We start from the raw sequence: 19,163 nt of genomic DNA on the forward strand, positions 1-19,163 counted from the left end.
AAAAAATAAAGCCCTTAGAAATGGCTCCTTTTAAATTTTCAGCTAAGAGATGATTTTAAGATGAATGTAGAGTTTTCAACTTATTTATTTCTGTTTGTATAGTTCTGTCAATGGATGGCACAAGAGGTGCTAGGAACCATAAAGTGAACGACCACAAACTGCTTAAGCACGTTGTTCTTTCTGCTCTTTACTGTGACCAATAAAGATTATTTTTAAAGGATGACCCTAGCAGCAGAGGTATGTTCAGAGAACAGCAGAGAGCCTTTAATTGTTATTTCTGAGTATATTTTAAAATAAAGATAAAAACATCTACTGCCTGGGCACCTGCATGTGACAGGAACACGGTCAGTGCTACTTTTACAACAGCTTCAACCCTCTCAGCATTCAGAATACAAAGCATGAAATGTTTATCTCCACACAGTAGAAGAACAAGCACTGTACAAACCCCAGCTCAGATGTGCAGTAGTGTCCACTCCAGTCCATCAGGCTATGCAGGAGAGGCTGGCACTGCACCCCTCAGTCCATTCTGGCACACACACCACGACCCAGCAGTACTGCCCCATGTCACAGCTTTTTCTTCTGCAGCACTCCTGGCACAAAGGCACCTCTTCCCTCCCACCAGGGAGCTGAGCTGGGTCCTTGTCCCCGAGCCCTGTTGAGCACCTACCGCAGGTTGTCCCTGAGGGTGGCTATGGCTGCGTGCAGAGCCTCCAGCTTCACTGCCAGCCAGCCTGGGGGGGACCCTTTCTGGAGCAGCAGCTTCACAGCCTCCACTGCCCCCTCCATGGTGCCTACTGCCTCCTTGTACTGCTCCTCAGAGGGGGGGTGACAGGCTCGCTTGGCCACAGGCTGCAGATTTAAGTGAACATCAAACATCAATTTAATGCTGTACTTGAGGGATCACCCAAATGCAAGAAACCCCTTAGGTGGAACAGAGCTGCAGGAGTCCCTTGTTCTGCGAGGGTTCTTGCTGCCTGGCAGGCACTACAGACCATTAGGATATCATACTTGTGACCTTTTTTCTTAGAACATGGAGGGCAGCTCAGCCTTTTCAGACTCCCCAGAAGTGACAGAAATTAACAGTTTAGAGAAGCACACATACCTCTCCTGATGACTCCAATTCTCTATCCACTTTCAAAACCTGTGCACTCCAGGTGATCCTTTCTTGCTTCAGGCGTTCTGTTCGTGCTTCTCTTGTCTCTTCCACCTGCCTTCTCTAGGGAGAAAGCCCCAGGAGAGGTAACTAAACCCAGGCAGCACTACCAACCTTCATTGGCTCAATTTACAAGCCAGGACAAAAGGGAGAGAGGGAGGGATTTTAATGAATATCATTTCTCACACACACTTCTGACCAAAGATTGAGGTTATCTACAACATTGGGTTAGCATCACTGGCAGCTATCAGTTCTTTTTTAAATTATCTACTTGCCAAAAGCTGCTCAGACAGAGTAACCTGCCTCAGGTTACAGCTGCCCCCTCTTTCCCAGTTGCACTGTTCTGCAGCAACAGGCATCTGCTCCTAAGAGGATTTCTCCTAGGCACTGAGATGTTTCATACATGTTCATTTAGATTTCAGAAACTGATCCAAGAAAAATGAGGAAGGAAATCAAACCAAATTATCAAATCCTGTATTTTTAATAGGTAAATTCTTTAAAAAACAGCAGTGCAATTTAGTATTTTTTGTTTAAGGATGATAAAAGCTTTGTTTTTAAGTTGAAAGTACTGGAGGACCAGTGTGCATTGGAATGGCAGTTGCTAATTCTCCTGATTAAAGCAAGCAGAAAAGCTCAACCAGACAATTTATTGTACATTTATTTAATGGTCATGCAGACAGTGCAAGTGTAGACCCATGCTGTGTACTGCTGATAGCAGATGTACAGCATCAACTAAGATAGCAGTAAAATGGTTAAACAACATGCATACCTTAGCCAGAAAATTAACAACTTTGTTCTTAGCTTCTTCAGAATTAAGGCACCAAGGAACAGCATCTTCATGTCTTGTTTCCTGTCAAAAATATTATTGGTTGTTCAGTATATTCATGCTAACAAGGGAACAAAGTAGATGCTTCTATGACAGTCCCTGCCCTCTTGCAACCAATCTAAGCAACCAGTGCCTAATCCTTCTTCACTTCCAGCTCCTGAAATCTCTTCCAACTGCACCAGCCCTCAGCACTTCTAATGTGCAATAGCTGTAACTAAGATCCAGATTGTGCAGTGAGGAGCAGCAAACATTTGAGACAGGGAATTTGTGTACAACAGAAGTTAAACAGAACCAAATGCCTGCACCCAGAGTTGTGCTCTGCTCACCTCTGCAAAATGTGTGAATGCCTCCAGTGCGTGCTGGTGAATCAGCCAGGTCTGGTCAGCCAGCAGAGAGGCAAACAGACAGGAGAGCTGGGGCACAACCTGCCTCTGAAACAGGAACAAACAGCCATCAGTTCCCAAGAGTTACTTGTGCATATCTCACCATCATGATTTATTTTAAAGAATCACTCTAAGACTGAGAGACAGGTTTGAGAAATGAGAGAATGCTACTGCCCTGTCTGGCTGAAGAACCACTGTGAAGAAGGTGACATTCTATTCTCACTTCTTGTTGCTTCTCACCAGTGAGAAAGGACTGGCATCTGAATCTCCAAGCATCTTGCATGCACTCAGCATGTCTTGATGAAAAATCAACCTGCTGCAGACCATTACTCCAAGACAACTGTCTTGGCGCTCCTGTTGATGAACTCAATCCTTTAACTGTATATTTACATATTTATTTTTATCAAAAGACAAGGCAATTTCATTAAGGCCACAATTCTATTTACCTGTGCTTCTTGTGGAATAAACACCTTTCCCATGGAAGAGAGAAAATCCACCATTGCCAGACGGACGTGATCCGGGGGATGCAGCTGGAGCAGGGATGACTGCAGTGCAAATACCTGCAGGAGACAAACCCCAGCCAAGCCCCATCACACAGACTGCAGGGGAAAACTGAGCAGGCTCAGCCTTAAATCCAAGCACATGGAGTTTACATAACTGAAGGAGGTATGCTGCACCTCTAATAAAACTGGCCAGGATAAAGCTGCAGGGTCCATTTTACAAAGAAATGACTGTGCTATCTCTATAGCACTTCCATATATCTCAATTGTCTCACAGAGGAAAGGGATTCTCAAAAGTAAAATGCCATGTGCTTGGTTTAAAGAGCAGGAAATTAATCAAGATTTTTTTCTTGTTAAGAGAAGGCCAGATCATGAAATAACTCATTGGAGATTTCAACAAATCACAAAGTACTTGGTTTTCATGTAGTGAATTATTCATAAGGTGGTGTTGGGGGTTTTAGGATCTTTTTTTTTTTTTTTAACCTGGGTCATCAGTTGAGCATCTAGTGCTTGGATGAAAAATTTCAAAAGGTGAAGTAGTAAACACAGTGTCTTCTGCAGACATGGCTCATCTGAGACCTTGAAGAGAGCACAAGATATCAATAACATTGTATTTCAGCTCATGGAATAACTGCTAAGGAGAGAATGTCAAGTTACAGTAGCATTCCAAAATTGTTAGTCTGACTTCACCCATGTAAAACACTGCATTGTAAGCAGCAAAGAAAACATTTAAACAATCATATCAGTATTTCTAGGTAGTCATAATTTATGAGATAATTTTCTTTTATTTTTTTTAAAGAACATTTCTTAACCCTCCTCTCCTTCCACTACTCACTAAAAGAAGCACTTAAAGGTTATCTGAACTATTTCTTTTCACTTTCAGTTGCCAAAATGTCATCACGGAATTGCAGAGGTTGGAAAAAACCTCTGAGGGGGCACATTGCTGGCTCTTCACTCCCAGTCTTAAGCTTTCTTCTTTAATCTGAAGCATGAAAACCCTGAGAATCCTTTTTTAATTTCCTTTATGCCATGAACAGGTACATGGCCACAAGGATCCCTGATCCCCTTGGGAGGAGGGTGACTGCCCTGTCTGCCTGTACTGGGCTGTGCTCTAATCAAATCACCCTGAGTTTTGTTCACATTCTAATGAATATTTTAAATACACTGAATTTGTAACTGGTATGCAGCAAAACCAGGTATTTCAGGCTTCTCCCTGAGCAAATCTAAATGTGACACTGAGTAACAGATGGAGTAACAAGGAACCCTACATGTAACATTCAGGAAGTCCAAACTCAAACTTCCCAGAGATCATGCCTGCCCCACAGAAAAACCAGCTGAGAGCAGATGGGCAGCATTGGTACACTGTGCTTTACTGAAACAGTCCAAATCAAGTAAAACAAATGAACAACAACCTGAGGAAACAGCAGCAGCCTCTCCAAGATGTGCTTTCACTGCTGGAACAGCAAATTCCCTTACCTGCTTAGCCTGGAGAAAAGACCAGAACTGACTGAGCACTCCCAAGACAGATGTCTTAAGTTCTGCCTCCAGAGTGGCATCAGCAGAACTGCAGGCAGCCAGCAGAACAGAAAGGGCAGTGTTCTAGGAGGAAAAAATGTGTAAGACCAACCAAAACACACTTAATGTGAATCAAACCAAAACCCCAGGCTCACATGAAACATCTAAAATGATACAAGGTGGCAAGAAGCTCAATGTACAGAACAGCTAATCCAGCAGGAGAGCAGCCAACAAAAATTCCAGACCAGGGAAACCAGCCATTACTCCTCTGAGTTTCACACACACTGGAGGGCATTTGCAGCACTGGCAGGAGAAATCTTTGGTTTCTCACACTCCCTCGTTAAGACCAGTGAGTATCTTTTAGATTTGATGCTGCATAAAACCAGACAGGATTTTAAAAGGCACAGCATAAATCAGAAATTCTGAAGAAAAATACATCTGCTCAGCCAGAAAGCAAACAACAACTAGAATAACTAGTGAATCACAGAACCTCCACTAGCAGAGTAGAGAGCCTAAGGTGCTGCATTCTACAAGAAAACATTAAAATGAGAGTTCTTGCTTAGGCATATGCCAGCTAGGTAACAGACTGAATAACAGAACTAAAGTGACAGCAACAGAATCCTTGCAGTTTGAAAAGGGAGAGTTGATTCATTTTTTCCAAAGAGAAGCAGATGTCCTTACCACAGCTGGGAGCCCTCCCAGGGCACGGCTGCTGCTCAGCCACTGCTGGCACTGCACGAGCCCTGCTGAGCACAGCTGAGATGCCACTCGTGCCCTAAGGTCAGGGCTCAGGGCTCTGAGGGACACGTGCTGCCACACAGCCAAGTTCTCCACCTCTTCAGGAGGAAACTTATGAGCAAATTCTACCTGGAAACAAAGGGGAATAGAAACTAAACAGACCAGAAAAAAATTGGATAGCCTGAAAAATGAGACATGAAAATGCGCTGCTTGTTTGCTTCAGATTTATGATGTGAAAAAATGTGTGTAAAGTATTTCAATAAAATCCATCTTTTTATATGAAAAACGTTTAGAAACTGCCACCTCCCTGGTCACATACAGGACATCAGAATGATTAAGGAACTTATTCTTTCAGCTGTTTGAAGCAATGGCACTAGTGAGTAGAGAGAGGGCTTTAGTCCCTTGAGGGTACACAGAGAGGCAGTGACAGAACAGGACACTCCTCTTGACACCTGATGTCACAGGAACACTCTGATAAGTCACAGATGCAATGACAGGACACAGTTTCAGCAAATTTAGGGAGTGTTGCTGTTCTCATACTTTGTCAAAAAAAAGATTTCATTGCTACCCAGTAGGACTCTCAGAAAGGTCAATTTTTTGTGCTTTTCCTGTTTTACAGAGCACATCTGCACAGAGTAGCATCCACAATAAATAACAGCTTAGTGATTTAATGACTTAGACTAAGTAATAACAAGTCCAGTAACAAGTGCAGCAAGTGAGCACTCAACATCCTGTCACTTCTCCAGAACTCAAATGGAATATTTGAACACAGGCCACTGATTCAAATCTCTGCTGTACTTGCCTGATGCTCTGGAGCCATCAGGAACAGCATTCGCCTCAGCAGCACAGCCAGGGCAGAGACCTGGCAGCAGTCACTGGGCCAAGCCTTCACCTGCATTAAGATAAAAAAGTAATGCACCTCATCACACTGAGGGAAAAATCACCACTGAGCAAACAGATTCTATACAGGATGTTCTGGGAGTTGCTATGTGGGATCACAGCAGTAACACTGTAAATAAAATAAGCAGGGCATATTGGTTTATGTTTTCACTGTACTGCTTTTGCTAACTGCTAAGCCAGTTTCAAGAATTGAAACAATCTTCATTTGAATCTTGGCTGGAAGCACTCAGATCAAAACTGGTGCCAGACTGCAAACACCCCTGGGGTTCTTACCAAGTGGGCAATCACATCAACGTGGTGAGCACACAGCTCAGCTGTTCCATACCTGAAACACGAGAGACAGCAGCTTGTGAATCTGTGCTTCCTATTCTTCTACAGATTAAATATCATAAATCTGGTCTGAGAAATTGCTATTTCCTCTAACATATTTAAACTAGATTTGCAGAGACACAATTTACTTCAGATAACCATTTAAAAAATCAATTATTATACAGAGAAGCTTTGTTTCTCTTGCTTGCAAAAATGTAAAAATGGCTAAGCCATTTCTACTCCTAATTTTCAAAATATGTTCTGTGTCTGAATATAATCCAATTCTGGGACAATTTTGTCTTATAAAAAATCTCTCTCAAGCCAATTGCAAATATCAGAATGAACTGGATCTGTGGAAAACCTGCTTGATTTGTGCTAGGAGCATCTCACCGGGCAAGGAAGCACCAGGAGTCTATTGCCAGCAGAGATGTGATCATACTGGAGCCCAGCACTGCATCCAGCAGGGCACGCTCCTGAGGAGAAATGGGAACATTAACACAACCTGAATACTGCAGAAAAAAAAGCACTAAACTTTTATAACAACTTGGCCTTCCCTCCTCTGAAAGAGAATAAAAATTGCCAAGACCACCGAGATCCTCAAGAAATTTATTTTCCCCTTTCCCACAAGTGACATTTGCTGTGTAACTGAACTCCAGCCAGGCAACAGTGTCACAGCTGATTCCTACAAAACCATCTCTGAGATGATTCTCTCTGAGCATCTTTTCAGAGCCACATCATTAGAAAGAATCCATCCTTTTAAAGCAGCACCTATGAAGAACTGATAAGCAAAACCCAATCTTACCAGCTGAGGGAAGTGTGATGGGAGTGTGGAAGCAATGAAGGAGCACAGGTGGACACAGACATAGTGATAGAGGGTGATGGGAACTGCTGGCTGTCCAGTACTGACCACCTGTGGCAAACAGACAGGGAGAGAAAGCTCCCCACAGCATTGCTGGAAACTGAAGAAGAGAGCTGAAAACAAAGACAGGCTGCAAGGAGGAAAGAAAAAAAACCAAAAAAACAAAAATGAGAACAGTTTGGTTACAGATTTGAAAGTCCCAAATCCTGCAAGCAACATTAGTATTACAAAACCTTTGTCTTCAGCCAGAAAAGGTGGCGATAACTTCAGTGCTTTTACACCAGATTTATGTTCTTTACTGCCTTCCTCTTTTACCAATTCAGGTGATTATTAGAGCATAGAAGTGTGAGATTTTAACTTAGTGAAGGATCAACAGAATACATCCATAGCTTTATTCCCACAAGTACTCTAAATACCACTCCTTCCCTGAAAAAACAAAGACATCTCTCTCCTTCTCTCCTGAGGCAATGAACATCAGATCCTGTTTGTCTTGGCATGAGGATAGAAACCCATAGTGACAATTTTACAAGTTCAGTTGCAAAGGAAACTCCAGCAGTTGAGCCCCTTTGTTTGCCTGTATGGAACAACTGCTGTGGTGAAGAACTGCAACAAAAAACCTTTTTAGTACCTTTTTCCTGTGTTCCAGAGAGTTTGCACTTCTTCAGGCTGAGAGGACAGCTTGTCCATTATGGTAAGCAGGAGGAGACACTGGGGCAGCTGCTGCTCAGGAGGGAGACCTGTACAAGTTCAGGTTTCAAATATTTATTATTCATTATATTTATTGTGTGGGTAAACTGGCTTTTAAGCAAGTGTAAAAATTGATGAGCTACCTCAGAATTATGAGATTTTGGTTGGCAAAAATCAAGAAGAGGTTGTTGAAACAAAAAGCTGACATTTTCCCAATTTAAAGGCATTCTATTTTTCATAGAAAATATTTACTTTATGGGAAAAAAGCTGTCTTCTCCTACCAACAGAACAGCAGAAAAAATCCACTTTACTCAGAAAGTTGGTGGCAAATGTGGATTGGAATTATGCAAAAGAGCAGAATTGACAGGATTTCTATTAACTAGATTAATAGTTCAGTTGCTATGAGTACTTTGGACAAGATTAATTCAGCAACAACACAAAATTATCTGTTATAAAATCTATCCAAGTTAGCAGGCAATCAGCTCTCTCACAGTACTTACAAAAGAACCAGCAAATGAGTACAGAATATTATGGGCCAGAAAGCCAAAATGCCAATGCTGATCCCTCAGACAGCACTGGGAGTTGTACTTTCAACCCACCTAAATTTTCACTTAACACTTGTTCCATGAAAGGACCAAAGGGAAGGAGCTGGGTGATGAGAGGGTCCAGAGCCACAAGAAAAACCCGGGATATTTCATCTTGATGAACTTCCAAGATCTCTGGAGCATAAAGACTGGGAGGAAATTTGCTGAGGGGGAATGTAAACAAAATAAAGAAAAGCAAAAAAAAAAAAAAATTTAATTATCATTTTCAGCAACATTACTTTTCTCCAAAACAAGTACTAAAAGGTTAATTCATTATTTCCTTGTTCCTGTGAAATAAAAACCAGAAATTACTCCCTATTTTAAAATATCTGTTATAGCCCCATAGTTACAGCTCAGCATTCAGCCTTTAAAATAAGCATCACAATCTAATATTCTACTAAAGATTTAAAGAAAACATTACAAGCTCACAGAAAACGTGTGTAGAATACATAGTATCTCTCAGAAGGAACATCAAATCACAAAGAGTCAAGTGAAAGGGAAAAGACAAGAAAATGCCTTTATACACAATCTGACAGCCATAAATGTCACAGCACTAACTTAACACATGACCCTAAAAGGGTATCACAGTTTCTCTGAAAAGGAAAAAAAAAACCTTGGGCAATAAAAGAAAGAAAGAACCAATATGAGAATAAAGCAAGAGATCATGAGATGAAAACCTTCTACTCTTGCAGCTCATAAAGTGAACTGTAAAAATACTACCTTCCCACTCAAAAATCCTGCTCAGTTTCCTTGAGTGAATAAAAGTTTACAACCTTCCACTTGAGAAAAACCTACAAGGTGAGTAAACTTAGAAGAAGAAACTCATAAAAAACCATCCAGCCAATCTTGCAGTAGAACATGCAGTGAAAGTCAGGTGCACATCTCATCACAAAGCCTGGTATAAATTCCAACAAAGGGCTGAAATCAGCTCTCTGATTTCACAGTATAAAGAATTATCAGTATAAAGTCTGGGTTTTCTTATGCTTCCCCACCACTGCAGCAACAAAAGTTTTTGAAAGGAAAGTGATAAACCCCCATTTATAAGTGTAGCATCTGTTTCCAGGAGAATTAGAGTCCTTTGAGATTCCATAAGATTATTAACACAACAGTAAAGTTATGAAAAATTTCAGGACACTCTGTTTCTGATCCCCTCTTTCTCCAGGACAAGTTTTCCCAAACTTTGTCTTAAAGCAGAAACAATCTGTCAAAAGACACTGCTGACACTTGCATTTAGTAGCAGGATTTTTTTTCTGCATATCCTACACAAAATTTGTTAATAAATCTTGCCATAAACAGTTGTAATGAAGTTAATGGTTTATCATTGTGGGACATGCATAGTATTGATCAAGAATGGGGTTAAGGTAACTATAAAACACTAAGCCACTCAATTAATTTAAAAATATTTTAGCTTTCTGTACACGAAAAAAGATGGCAACAACTCCAGAATAAGAATTGCATTTTTACATCTCAAAATATTTGTAATTTAAGGGCATGATATGGAAATGCTATTAAGATACTACCAACAATCAATTATTTGTACTTCACATACCTGTATATCTGAAGAAAGAGCTGATGCAACTGAGAACAGGAATCAGAGAAGCAGTCAAGAAATTCCTGCAAAAGCCACCAACTTTGAGTGATACTTGCAAAATAAAATCCATTATTAATTACTTTGATTACTGGACATCTCCCACCAACATCTCAGTGCCACTGAATGAAACAACCTGTTATAGTTTATTTTTCTGGGAGATCCCAGCAGTATTGTGAGTATTTACTGGTGGAAGATCTAAAGCAGGTTATGTATGGATGTTAATTATATTGCCCGTATGGGATAGCTGTAAATTAAGATATTACACAGCCCAGAATTATTTCATTTGCAGACCAGAGGCTTACATTTAACACTAACATAGAATTGAAGCATTAAAACCTACCTTGGTGTAGTGTACAAGGGAGTTAGCAAAGAACCTGCACAGTTTCACTGTCTTCTGGAACAGCCTGAAGTCAGTGCCCTCCTGCCCAAAAGAAGCAGTTCTAAAAGTTAACATAGAGTAATACAGTAAAATAGCATTTAAAATTAGATTGCTAACAGTGCTCAAAACTTATTTCACATTTGATTTTCTACAAACTCTGATGCTAAGGGGGAAAAGCTTCAAAAATATTCAGTATGTATGCTTCAACATTTTCAGAGCAATATTAAGGATCTGACTGACCTTGGGATAATGTCAGTTTAGGAAATACAAAAAAAATTCCCCCATAGTATGGTGAAAATTTAGTGGCTCCCTAAAACATCCTCAATCTACACAAAGCTGTGGGCCTCATTTTCATGTGGTTTGAAAGGCATTCTGTCTACCACATGAAATAAAAAAACCATAAAAAACCCAAACCAAATTACTCCAAGTAATAGTAGAGCACAAAGAATTTATCTTCTTCAAGTTTACTGGCAGCTTTGGGAGCTTTTTAACTGGCCTGTATCTGTGACACCTTCATTTGCTCAGCCAGCTGCAAACAGGAGTCAAAAGAAAGAAGAGTGTCCTTGCACAGGCCACTGAGGATGTCACTGTGCTTCAGGTGGCACTGCAGCAGGGAGTGATGCTTCAGGCTTTGTCTGAAAGACAGGAATATAATCAGATATTCAATTGTCAGTGCAATGAGTTCTTACAAATCCAAATAACTAATTATTATATTTAGCCTTTTATACAGCAGTGATTGGCGCAATATCTGTGAACACTGAAAGCAGAAACTCAGAGAGAACAACCCTCTCTATGGCCATAACTGAAATCCAGAGGAGAGGCAGGATGGAAGTATGAGATAGCCAATTCAAGCCAAAAATTAAAATATCTACAGAATTGCTGGTCAGACCTCTTAATATTCACCAGGCAGACAACAGCATTGCAAATTTTCTTCTGCATTGCAATACTGGAAGCAATTTTTCTATTACTTTTCATACCAATTCCTACCTAATTTCACTGGCAGTGGTTTAACATCCCCTCCTAGCTAAATTTCTAAATTTCCTAACTAAGTAGCTACATTGAATTCTCTCATTTTAGTTTTATTGGAAACCCCGAGCACAAAGCAATTGAGACATTAATTATTTAAAATGACACCACAATAAAACCTAAAGCTACATACTTGATTATGAACTTCCACGTATTGGCATGAAGAGCGTGGTCCATATTGGAAATGACAGAGCAGATCTCCAGCACAGTGTGGATTGCTAAGGAAATAACAGCAGCAGAAACAGAGTTAAGTCAGCTTTATGAGTTCACAGCAAGCCCAAGAGAATACCAGCACATTGACATGAATTGGGAAAATGGTTCAATGTTTAGCTGCTGCCTCTTTACTACAAATCTGCACAATATGCCCACAGAGGAAGCTTTAGGAGGAAAACAGAAATATTTTGAGCTCAAAATGCTGCTTTCTGAAAAGTTGATCAGGACAACAGGAATTGAGCCCACTCAGAAACCTGTTTTAAAATTTCACACATGCTCTCCATAGGAAAAAGAGACAGAGCAAGACTAAAAAAGTATCAAATCCACATATACCTGACACCAAATATGTGATGTCCTCTTCAGAGGAAGCAGAGCTTATTGAAATCAGATCAAACAGTTCCATCAGCTGTTTCTGAAGGGAGTAAGTTTCCTTGAACATGGCTTGTAGGAGGTCTGAAATTAAGTGCAGGTGCCCACAGTACACTGATTCACTGTCCTGAAATGGGGAGGAAGATGTTTGTAACAGAGCTCAGGACTCACAGCCTGGTTGTTCACAGGCAGAAAACACCAAGAGCTTCACCACAGATTTATCTGGAGAAATGAACAAGGCACAGATGCACCTACTTTAACTCAATACACAGCCCCTGGGCACTCAATATAAAATGTTCACCTGCAGCTTGTGGGACTAATGAGGTCTGGCTGGCTCTTATGAGTTCAGGGGGCTCTGGATCAGCCCTCCATGTATGAACCTAAGATTGTATTTCTGAAGCAACAATGCCAGCAGCAAAGGAAGTAGCATTCCAAAGATTTCCCAATACTTCCATATTAGAATTACTAGATAAAGATATGGCATCTGAGTTTGAGTCCTGACACAGAAAACTAATGTGAATGTTTCCATAAGAAAGAAATACAAAAAGTGAAAATCAAAGGCAACCAAAAGTTAGTCTGTTCTTATGATAATCTTGTTTTATTTTCAATGCTAAAGGGATTTACTGTTGCACCTGAAAATCCAGATCAGTCCATATCTGAAACTGACATACACTGTTCACTGTAATCAACATAAACCCACTAATCTCAACTTTCAATCACTCTGGAATTTATCACTTGTATTCTGAAAACACTGCAGCCATCAGGACTACACAGATCTCTCAGAGCACTCTGCTCATGAGCAGAACGTTGAGGTAACACTGATGCAAAGTATGGAAACAGCCCAGTCTGAGCCTCTCACCAGCAGGACACATTTGCTGGGCAGACAGCTGAAAAATCATCTTTGTACTTGTGCAATGAGCACATTCTGAAAACTACTTAACAACTAAAATTAAAAGAACAATACTGGCACAACAGCATCATTTCAGAATAAGATCTAAAATGTTCCTGAAAGGCAAGGAGCACAAGGAATTTTGTTCTCCCAGCAGTGCCTACCTTGCAGTGTGTGAAGGTGCTCTTCACCACGAGGAGGACGGAGGAAGGGAGGGAGTGGATGCTGTGCAGGGACAGCTCCTGCAGCGAGCACACGGAGCGCACACAGCCCGTCAGCGTCTCCAGCAGCTGCACCACGGTCTGACAGCAAGAGTGAACAGCATCAGCCACCCCTGCAACGCTCCAAAGGCATCTTCTCTTAGCTGGAACACACCTGGGCTTTTATGGCATTTAAAGTTCACTGCTATTTGCATAACTAAGGAATTTGTTAGGGATGAATGGGGCTCCAGAGCTTTTTTCAGATACCATGTCCTCTGTGAAAACTCCTTATTTCTTTGGCTATTGTACTCAGTTTACAAAAATGTTAGAATGAAGGGACTGGATAAACAGGTGCCAGGTTCACTCTTTAAATATGGGGAGTCACACACATCTGCAGGAGGGACTCAAGCAGAATTTGAGATGCTTTTTTACATAATTATTAGCAGCACATGCTAGATGTAATCATGGAAGTCACCAAATGTCAACTGAACTTTGACTACAAAGGAAGATTAAATTATATTTTAACCATCAGTAGCTGGCAAAAACATTCTAAAAACCTTTAAGTAGTTTAGATAAAAGCAAAAAGTTATGTAAACATTAATTTGACATCTCATGTGATGGGACTTGCCTGCAGTAGATTCCTCACAGTGCTGCACAACTCTGTACTCTGGCTGGTCAGTCCTTTGGCCTTGCTGGATAATTCACACATCAAGTTATCAAAGAACTGTAGAGTCTGGCAGAACACAACAAAACTGAAATATTTCACTTACAAAGGCACACATGCAAATAACAACACCATTCTGTACCTGCTAGATTCCTTAGCATGGAGGCACACAGAGAGAACTCACAGCAGAACACACTTTCCAGCATTTCATATTATGATACAATAAAAAGCAAAACCCATTTATATATATATATATATATATTATAGACAGATATTTTAGCTGTTATTTCTTCTAAAATCTGCTGCTAAAACAAGCTACACAGCTAATTTGCTTGAAATATATAACCTCATCCAACCAAAGATTTTTTTACTTAGTTAAAAAACCAAATAACTAAAAAAATATTTTCATTCTGTCTCAGAAAAAATATTTATTTGCTGAGAATTATTATTAACATTTTGAATACATTAAAAAATAGGTCTGTGATGTACAAACAACATCTATCTCTAGTTAATGTTTTTGGATATCTGATGAGTGTTGCTGTTGAGACTGCAAAGACAATGAGGTGCTGCTGGGCACATGCAGGACAAACAGTGGTACATTGATCCTTTTTTAGGATGTGCCTATTATGAGACAATTTTCTTGTAATCTCCAAAAATTTGTTAGTTGAGATAAAATAAGAGAAAGGGAAATCAAGTGGACATTTTTACTGGCTTTTTAAAATGGACAGGCTGAGACCTGAAACTTAAATCAGTAATTTGGCCCTGCTTTACTGCACTTAAAACACAAGCACTGATTTTAATGCAACTATGGCATAAAATTTTCCACACAAGAAAACATGTGCGAGGTCAGTATGGTCTAAAAGCTTATTCACTACATTAATTCACAAATTTCACAACATTTATTCATGATATGGGAGTGTTGAACTCTTCAGTTTACTTGTCCTGAGCAGCTCCCCCACTTAAAAACTCTCCAACTTGGTCATTTTATAAAAAGCCCAATCTTCTCAGAAAGAAATAAAACCCAAGTCTGTTGCTAAATATAGAAAGTAGAACATTGTATATTTGATTCTCTCCCTACTGTAAAGAATGAGAACAACCACAGAAACAATTCAACACAGCAGTGTGAAAACTCTTAAAGGGTAAAATTTCTATTTCAATTTTTGTATCCCAGATATATATATATATATATAAAACCCCAGAAGAATCACTACAATCTAAGCAGGTTCTAACACTGGACTGACTGACAATTCCACAGTTAACTGAAGCTGTCCTACCTTAGGTAATACTTTTGAGAAAAAAGTTTGTTCCAAATCTTCAAGGCTGATATGCGGCAAAAACATTTCAGTCAGGATCCTCAAAACACCTGCAAAGAAAAACATTTACAACGTGCAACTCTCAGAAATATACAGCGACCTACCAGAGGAAACAAAGAACTGCAGGAAGCAAAAACAGATCAGGTACTTGATTTTGAGAGTGGCAACAGAGCATTTGCTTTATCTAAAATGCATGAAAATACACACACATTACCTGAAAAATCAAGTAACTGCAACAGCTCCAACATGCACAAACCCATCAGAAACAGCAGCACTCCTGACTAAACTCAGCTCAAGGCTGAGCACAAGTGCCAGCCCACAGATCCAGTATTTGCCACATTGCAAACAGCAAATAGTTGCACATTTTATAATGCAATATAATATGCAATGTAACGGTGAGGTTTAGCAACATTCATAAACAGTTACATAAGAGCCTCATTTTCTTTTAACTATCAGCTTTGTCACCCGAAAGACAACAGCCCAAAAGCAAGATAAAAATCACCATTCTTTTGTGTATTTAAAAATGAGAAGTAGCAGAAAGGAAAAGGCATCAGTTTCTATAGGGGCATTTCTAAAGCTTATTCAACATGTAATTAGTGGAATGTGCAAAGTCCAGCAGGATTGTTGAACACTCTGAAAAGTTGTAGCAGAATTATTTTAAGCACAGCAGTGATTCTAACGCAATTGCAATAGAGGGCTCCACAGGAAAAGGCACTTAGCCATTACTTACGAATATGCTCAGTCCAGTCTTCAGACTCCTGATACATTGAGTAAAAACGTTAAAGAAAACCAAACTTGTTCTGTTATAAAGTTTGTCTTTAAAGCACCTGCAGAAGCCACAGTGATTTCTATAAGTGTCTCATGTATGAAATTGGTGGGGATGCTCCATAAGCAACACAGGCTGCTAGCCCACAGTACTAATAAAGTATTTCCAAAATACATGAGAGAGTAAGTCTTGGGGGGGGGGGTTTGCTTGGTTGTTTTGTGTTTTTTGGTGGTGGGTGGTTTGGGGTTTTTTAGGGGGTTGGATTTCTTTTCTTTTGAGGGAGTAGATGAGAGATGTGCCGCGGAGTTATCTCAGTGCTAAATGAACCACGGGCGGTTTTCTAGATTCTATGAAACTTTTATGCCAGGGAAAGGCTGTACCCGTCTCCAGCAAAAGTCCCGGCACCCGGCCCCTCACAGAGCTGCCATCGCTCCCCCTCACACAGATTCGGCTGAACCGCGGAACTCCCAGGGATGCACGCACCGCCCCTCACGCTACTCCGTGCCTTTCCCGCAGCCACCCCAGAGCCCTGCTGGGAAGGATATAAGGAGCCGGGGCAGCACGGCGGGCAGCTCCCGGCGACATAGCTCCCCGTCCCAGGCGCCCAGCTCCCGCAGGAGCAGCTCGGGGTCCGCCTGGGACATGGCGGCGGCGCGCTGCCCTCAGCGCCGCCGGGGCGGGAAAGGCGCGCCGCGCTCCCACAATGCCCCGCGCCCGAGGAAGCGGAAGCGGCTGCACGTGGGAGAAGCCCGGAGCGGCGGCCGCAGGAAAAACGGGACGGGAAACGCTCTTAAGCTTAACTGATTAATCTTTAAAGTACTGAATAGAAGGGAGCTCTGGAGATCATTCGGTCCGACCCGCCCCGCCAAGGCAGCGTCACCCAGAGTTGGTGACAGCGACGCGTCCAGGTGGATTTGGGATGTTTCTAGAGAGCTCCACGACTTCCCGGGGGGGCCTGCTAATGAAAATCAGGATAGACGGTTTGTGCTGATATTAATGATATATTAAACTATTTACTCTTATTTCCAGCAGCAATTCGCCTGGCTCTTGGCAAGACATCTGCTACTGCACCAGCGAAATACTCTGTCCTGCAACCATACCTACATAAAGCTGGCTGTAATATAAGCTTTTAAAAAACTGTTATCCCTGAAAATGGATTTTCGGTTTAATTTTGCTGTTGATGAAAATGAGAACAGTGAAAATGAGGCAGATGCTCACTTCTTACTGCTGTGCTCTCCAAAAGACGAGCAGGGATCCAGAGAAAAAAGCAGGGAAGCTGGCGATCCTGCAGCAGACTCCAGCCCCAAGCTGGCTGCTGCTAAGCACCAGGAGGAGGCAGCTTCAAAGAAAAAACTCTGTGTGAAAGCTGCCAAGGAGCACAGCATTCCCGAAGATCTCAACAAAGTATTGGAAAATAAAGTAATGGAAACAGTATTGGGCCTGTCTTATGTAAAGCTGTCTGTAGTGGAAATGACATGTTCGGGTGATGCTGACAGCGAAGGCATTGTGTCCAAAAGTGTTTCTTCTCACTCTGATCTCATCCCAGGAGTCTATGAAGGAGGGCTGAAAATCTGGGAATGCACCTTTGATCTCATGGACTACTTTTCTGAGGCTGAAATAGAATTTGCCAATAAGACTGTACTGGATCTTGGCTGTGGGGCTGGATTGCTGGGAATTGTTGCTTTGCAGGGTGAAGCTGCCAGAGTGCATTTTCAGGACTACAACAGCACAGTGATTGATGAAATAACTTTACCTAATGTGGTGGCCAACTGTACCAGTGCAGGCAGGAAGAAGGACAGAAAAGCCAGCAAACCTCCTTCCAAGAGGCCCAGGAAAGCAGAGGGCTCACCTGATGTGCTCAACAGATGCAGGTTTTTTTCTGGAGAGTGGTCTCAAGTCAGCCAGCTCCTGTTAAACAGCAACAAACCCTGTTCAAAGTATGATCTAATTCTCACCTCTGAGACCATCTATAATCCTGACTACTACAGTGCTCTGCATGATACACTGGCTCAGCTCTTGGATAGAAATGGCCGTGTGTATTTGGCAAGCAAAGTGCATTATTTTGGAGTTGGTGGTGGTGTCTATCTCTTTGAGAAATTCATTGAAGAGAAAAATGTGTTTACAACCAAGATTGTTAAAACAATTGATCAGGGTCTGCAGCGATGCATTATGGAAATTGCCTTTAAAAATTCCTGTTAAAATTAAACTACTAATCCTCCAAAAATAACACAAAAATGTTTTAATCCTCATGTCTCTTTGCTTGTTCTCTGTAATTCTGGTTTGACAAATTAAGGATGGTGTATGTTGAAATATTTGACAAATTCTGGTGTCTAACTAGAAGTGAGGGACTTTTCTGATGTTGACTTAGCATAGAATTCTGCTTAAAGCAGCATCTGTTCATGATAATTAACATATATAAAGATGAAGCAATCTTTATATTCTTTAAGCAATTGTCTCCAACCAGGCTTTCACATTCAGCACCAGAACTGTGTACATCACAGGAATGACATACATGACTTATTGTGGCTGAATAAGATAAGTTTAGCTTCCAAAATTAGTGCAAGAGGCTTCCTCAAGGGTTGGGCAGCCTAACTGCAGCAGATTTAGGAAGGGATCACACACCTCTGAGCTCTGCTGCTTTGCCAGCAGAGGGGGATGTGATTGTATTTATCACTCATGTTCTACCCTGCTGGGGATCTCAGAAATCCATGTAATATTTCCATGTGTAATGCACACATGACTTATTCAAGCCTTTTAAAGTGTAACAATATTAACCACAGTGGTCTGTACATTTCCACATTCAGATTCTTTCACAGGCTAAGAAAAATTTCAGCAAGGAATTAGAAAAAGCCATGCTGGTTTAAAGAATATTCTACAAGAGATAAGCTCCTTCTACCAACCAATAAGGCTACAAATGAAATACTGGAGAATGACAGAACTGAGCTTCAGGAGACTATTGGAAAAGGATATAAACTGTGCTATTACAGGAGTTTAACAGATTGCTGTATTATTTTAACAAGATTTTTCCAGAAATGAATTGCCCATTTTCAAAACTTGCTGGGGGTGCTACTGACAGGAAGCACTCAGAAAAGCCTGCAATACAAGGCATTTTCCTAGGCTGAAGCTAGTGATGTTGCTGAAGAAATTGCCTTACCAAAAATGCAAGCTAATCCCCCAAAGAACTACAAAACCTGGTCTTGAGTGCTTGCCGTTGCTGGCAATTCAAACAAAACAAAAAAAAAAAAACCAAAAGAAATCCATTACATGTTTTGCCTTGGCCAAAACCACCCAGAAAGCTG

The 19,163-nt window shown here is 41.0% G+C and overlaps 2 protein-coding genes across 3 annotated transcripts; one reads left to right on the plus strand and one right to left on the minus strand.

Annotated features, from left to right (window-relative positions):
* Positions 1–238: 238 nt before the first annotated feature.
* On the minus strand, positions 239–16,594 carry FIRRM (FIGNL1 interacting regulator of recombination and mitosis). Of its 2 annotated transcripts, none has more exons than XM_079314624.1 (24): positions 16,410–16,594; positions 15,829–15,868; positions 15,060–15,148; positions 13,750–13,854; positions 13,086–13,223; positions 11,997–12,159; positions 11,584–11,668; positions 10,921–11,059; positions 10,386–10,466; positions 10,004–10,068; positions 8,470–8,618; positions 7,812–7,920; positions 7,127–7,313; positions 6,715–6,797; positions 6,289–6,340; positions 5,918–6,007; positions 5,059–5,244; positions 4,339–4,461; positions 3,346–3,441; positions 2,809–2,922; positions 2,306–2,410; positions 1,923–2,003; positions 1,103–1,216; positions 239–849 (listed from the first exon to the last, which is right to left on the minus strand). In XM_079314624.1, the coding sequence occupies exons 1-24, from the start codon at positions 16,506–16,508 to the stop codon at positions 664–666; spliced, it is 2,679 nt and encodes an 892-aa protein (XP_079170750.1). In that variant the 5' UTR covers positions 16,509–16,594; the 3' UTR covers positions 239–663. The 2 variants fall into 2 exon arrangements, with proteins under 2 accessions (XP_079170750.1, XP_079170749.1); XM_079314623.1 differs by having other exon boundaries at positions 5,059–5,240; positions 5,914–6,007.
* Positions 16,595–16,696: 102 nt separating this feature from the next.
* METTL18 (methyltransferase 18, RPL3 N3(tau)-histidine) lies at positions 16,697–18,203 on the plus strand. The gene has a single exon (XM_079314626.1). It carries the CDS (start codon positions 17,017–17,019, stop codon positions 18,061–18,063), a length of 1,047 nt encoding a protein of 348 aa, XP_079170752.1. The 5' UTR covers positions 16,697–17,016; the 3' UTR covers positions 18,064–18,203.
* Positions 18,204–19,163: the final 960 nt, after the last annotated feature.

This window comes from Erithacus rubecula (genome assembly GCF_903797595.1).
Source record: "Erithacus rubecula genome assembly, chromosome: 10".
Lineage (NCBI taxonomy): Eukaryota > Metazoa > Chordata > Aves > Passeriformes > Muscicapidae > Erithacus > Erithacus rubecula.

Bases quoted from the DNA above. Each gene is read 5' to 3' on its own strand.
- METTL18 (XM_079314626.1), top strand. From the start codon at position 17,017: ATGGATTTTCGGTTTAATTTTGCTGTTGATGAAAATGAGAACAGTGAA.
- FIRRM (XM_079314624.1), bottom strand. From the start codon at position 16,508: ATGTCCCAGGCGGACCCCGAGCTGCTCCTGCGGGAGCTGGGCGCCTGG. The intron at 11,669-11,996 runs GTATATGTGGAT...TTATTTCCTTAG, and splicing joins CATCACATATTTGGTGTCAG to CAATCCACACTGTGCTGGAG. The intron at 1,217-1,922 runs GTATGCATGTTG...CTTTCTCCCTAG, and splicing joins TTGTTAATTTTCTGGCTAAG to AGAAGGCAGGTGGAAGAGAC.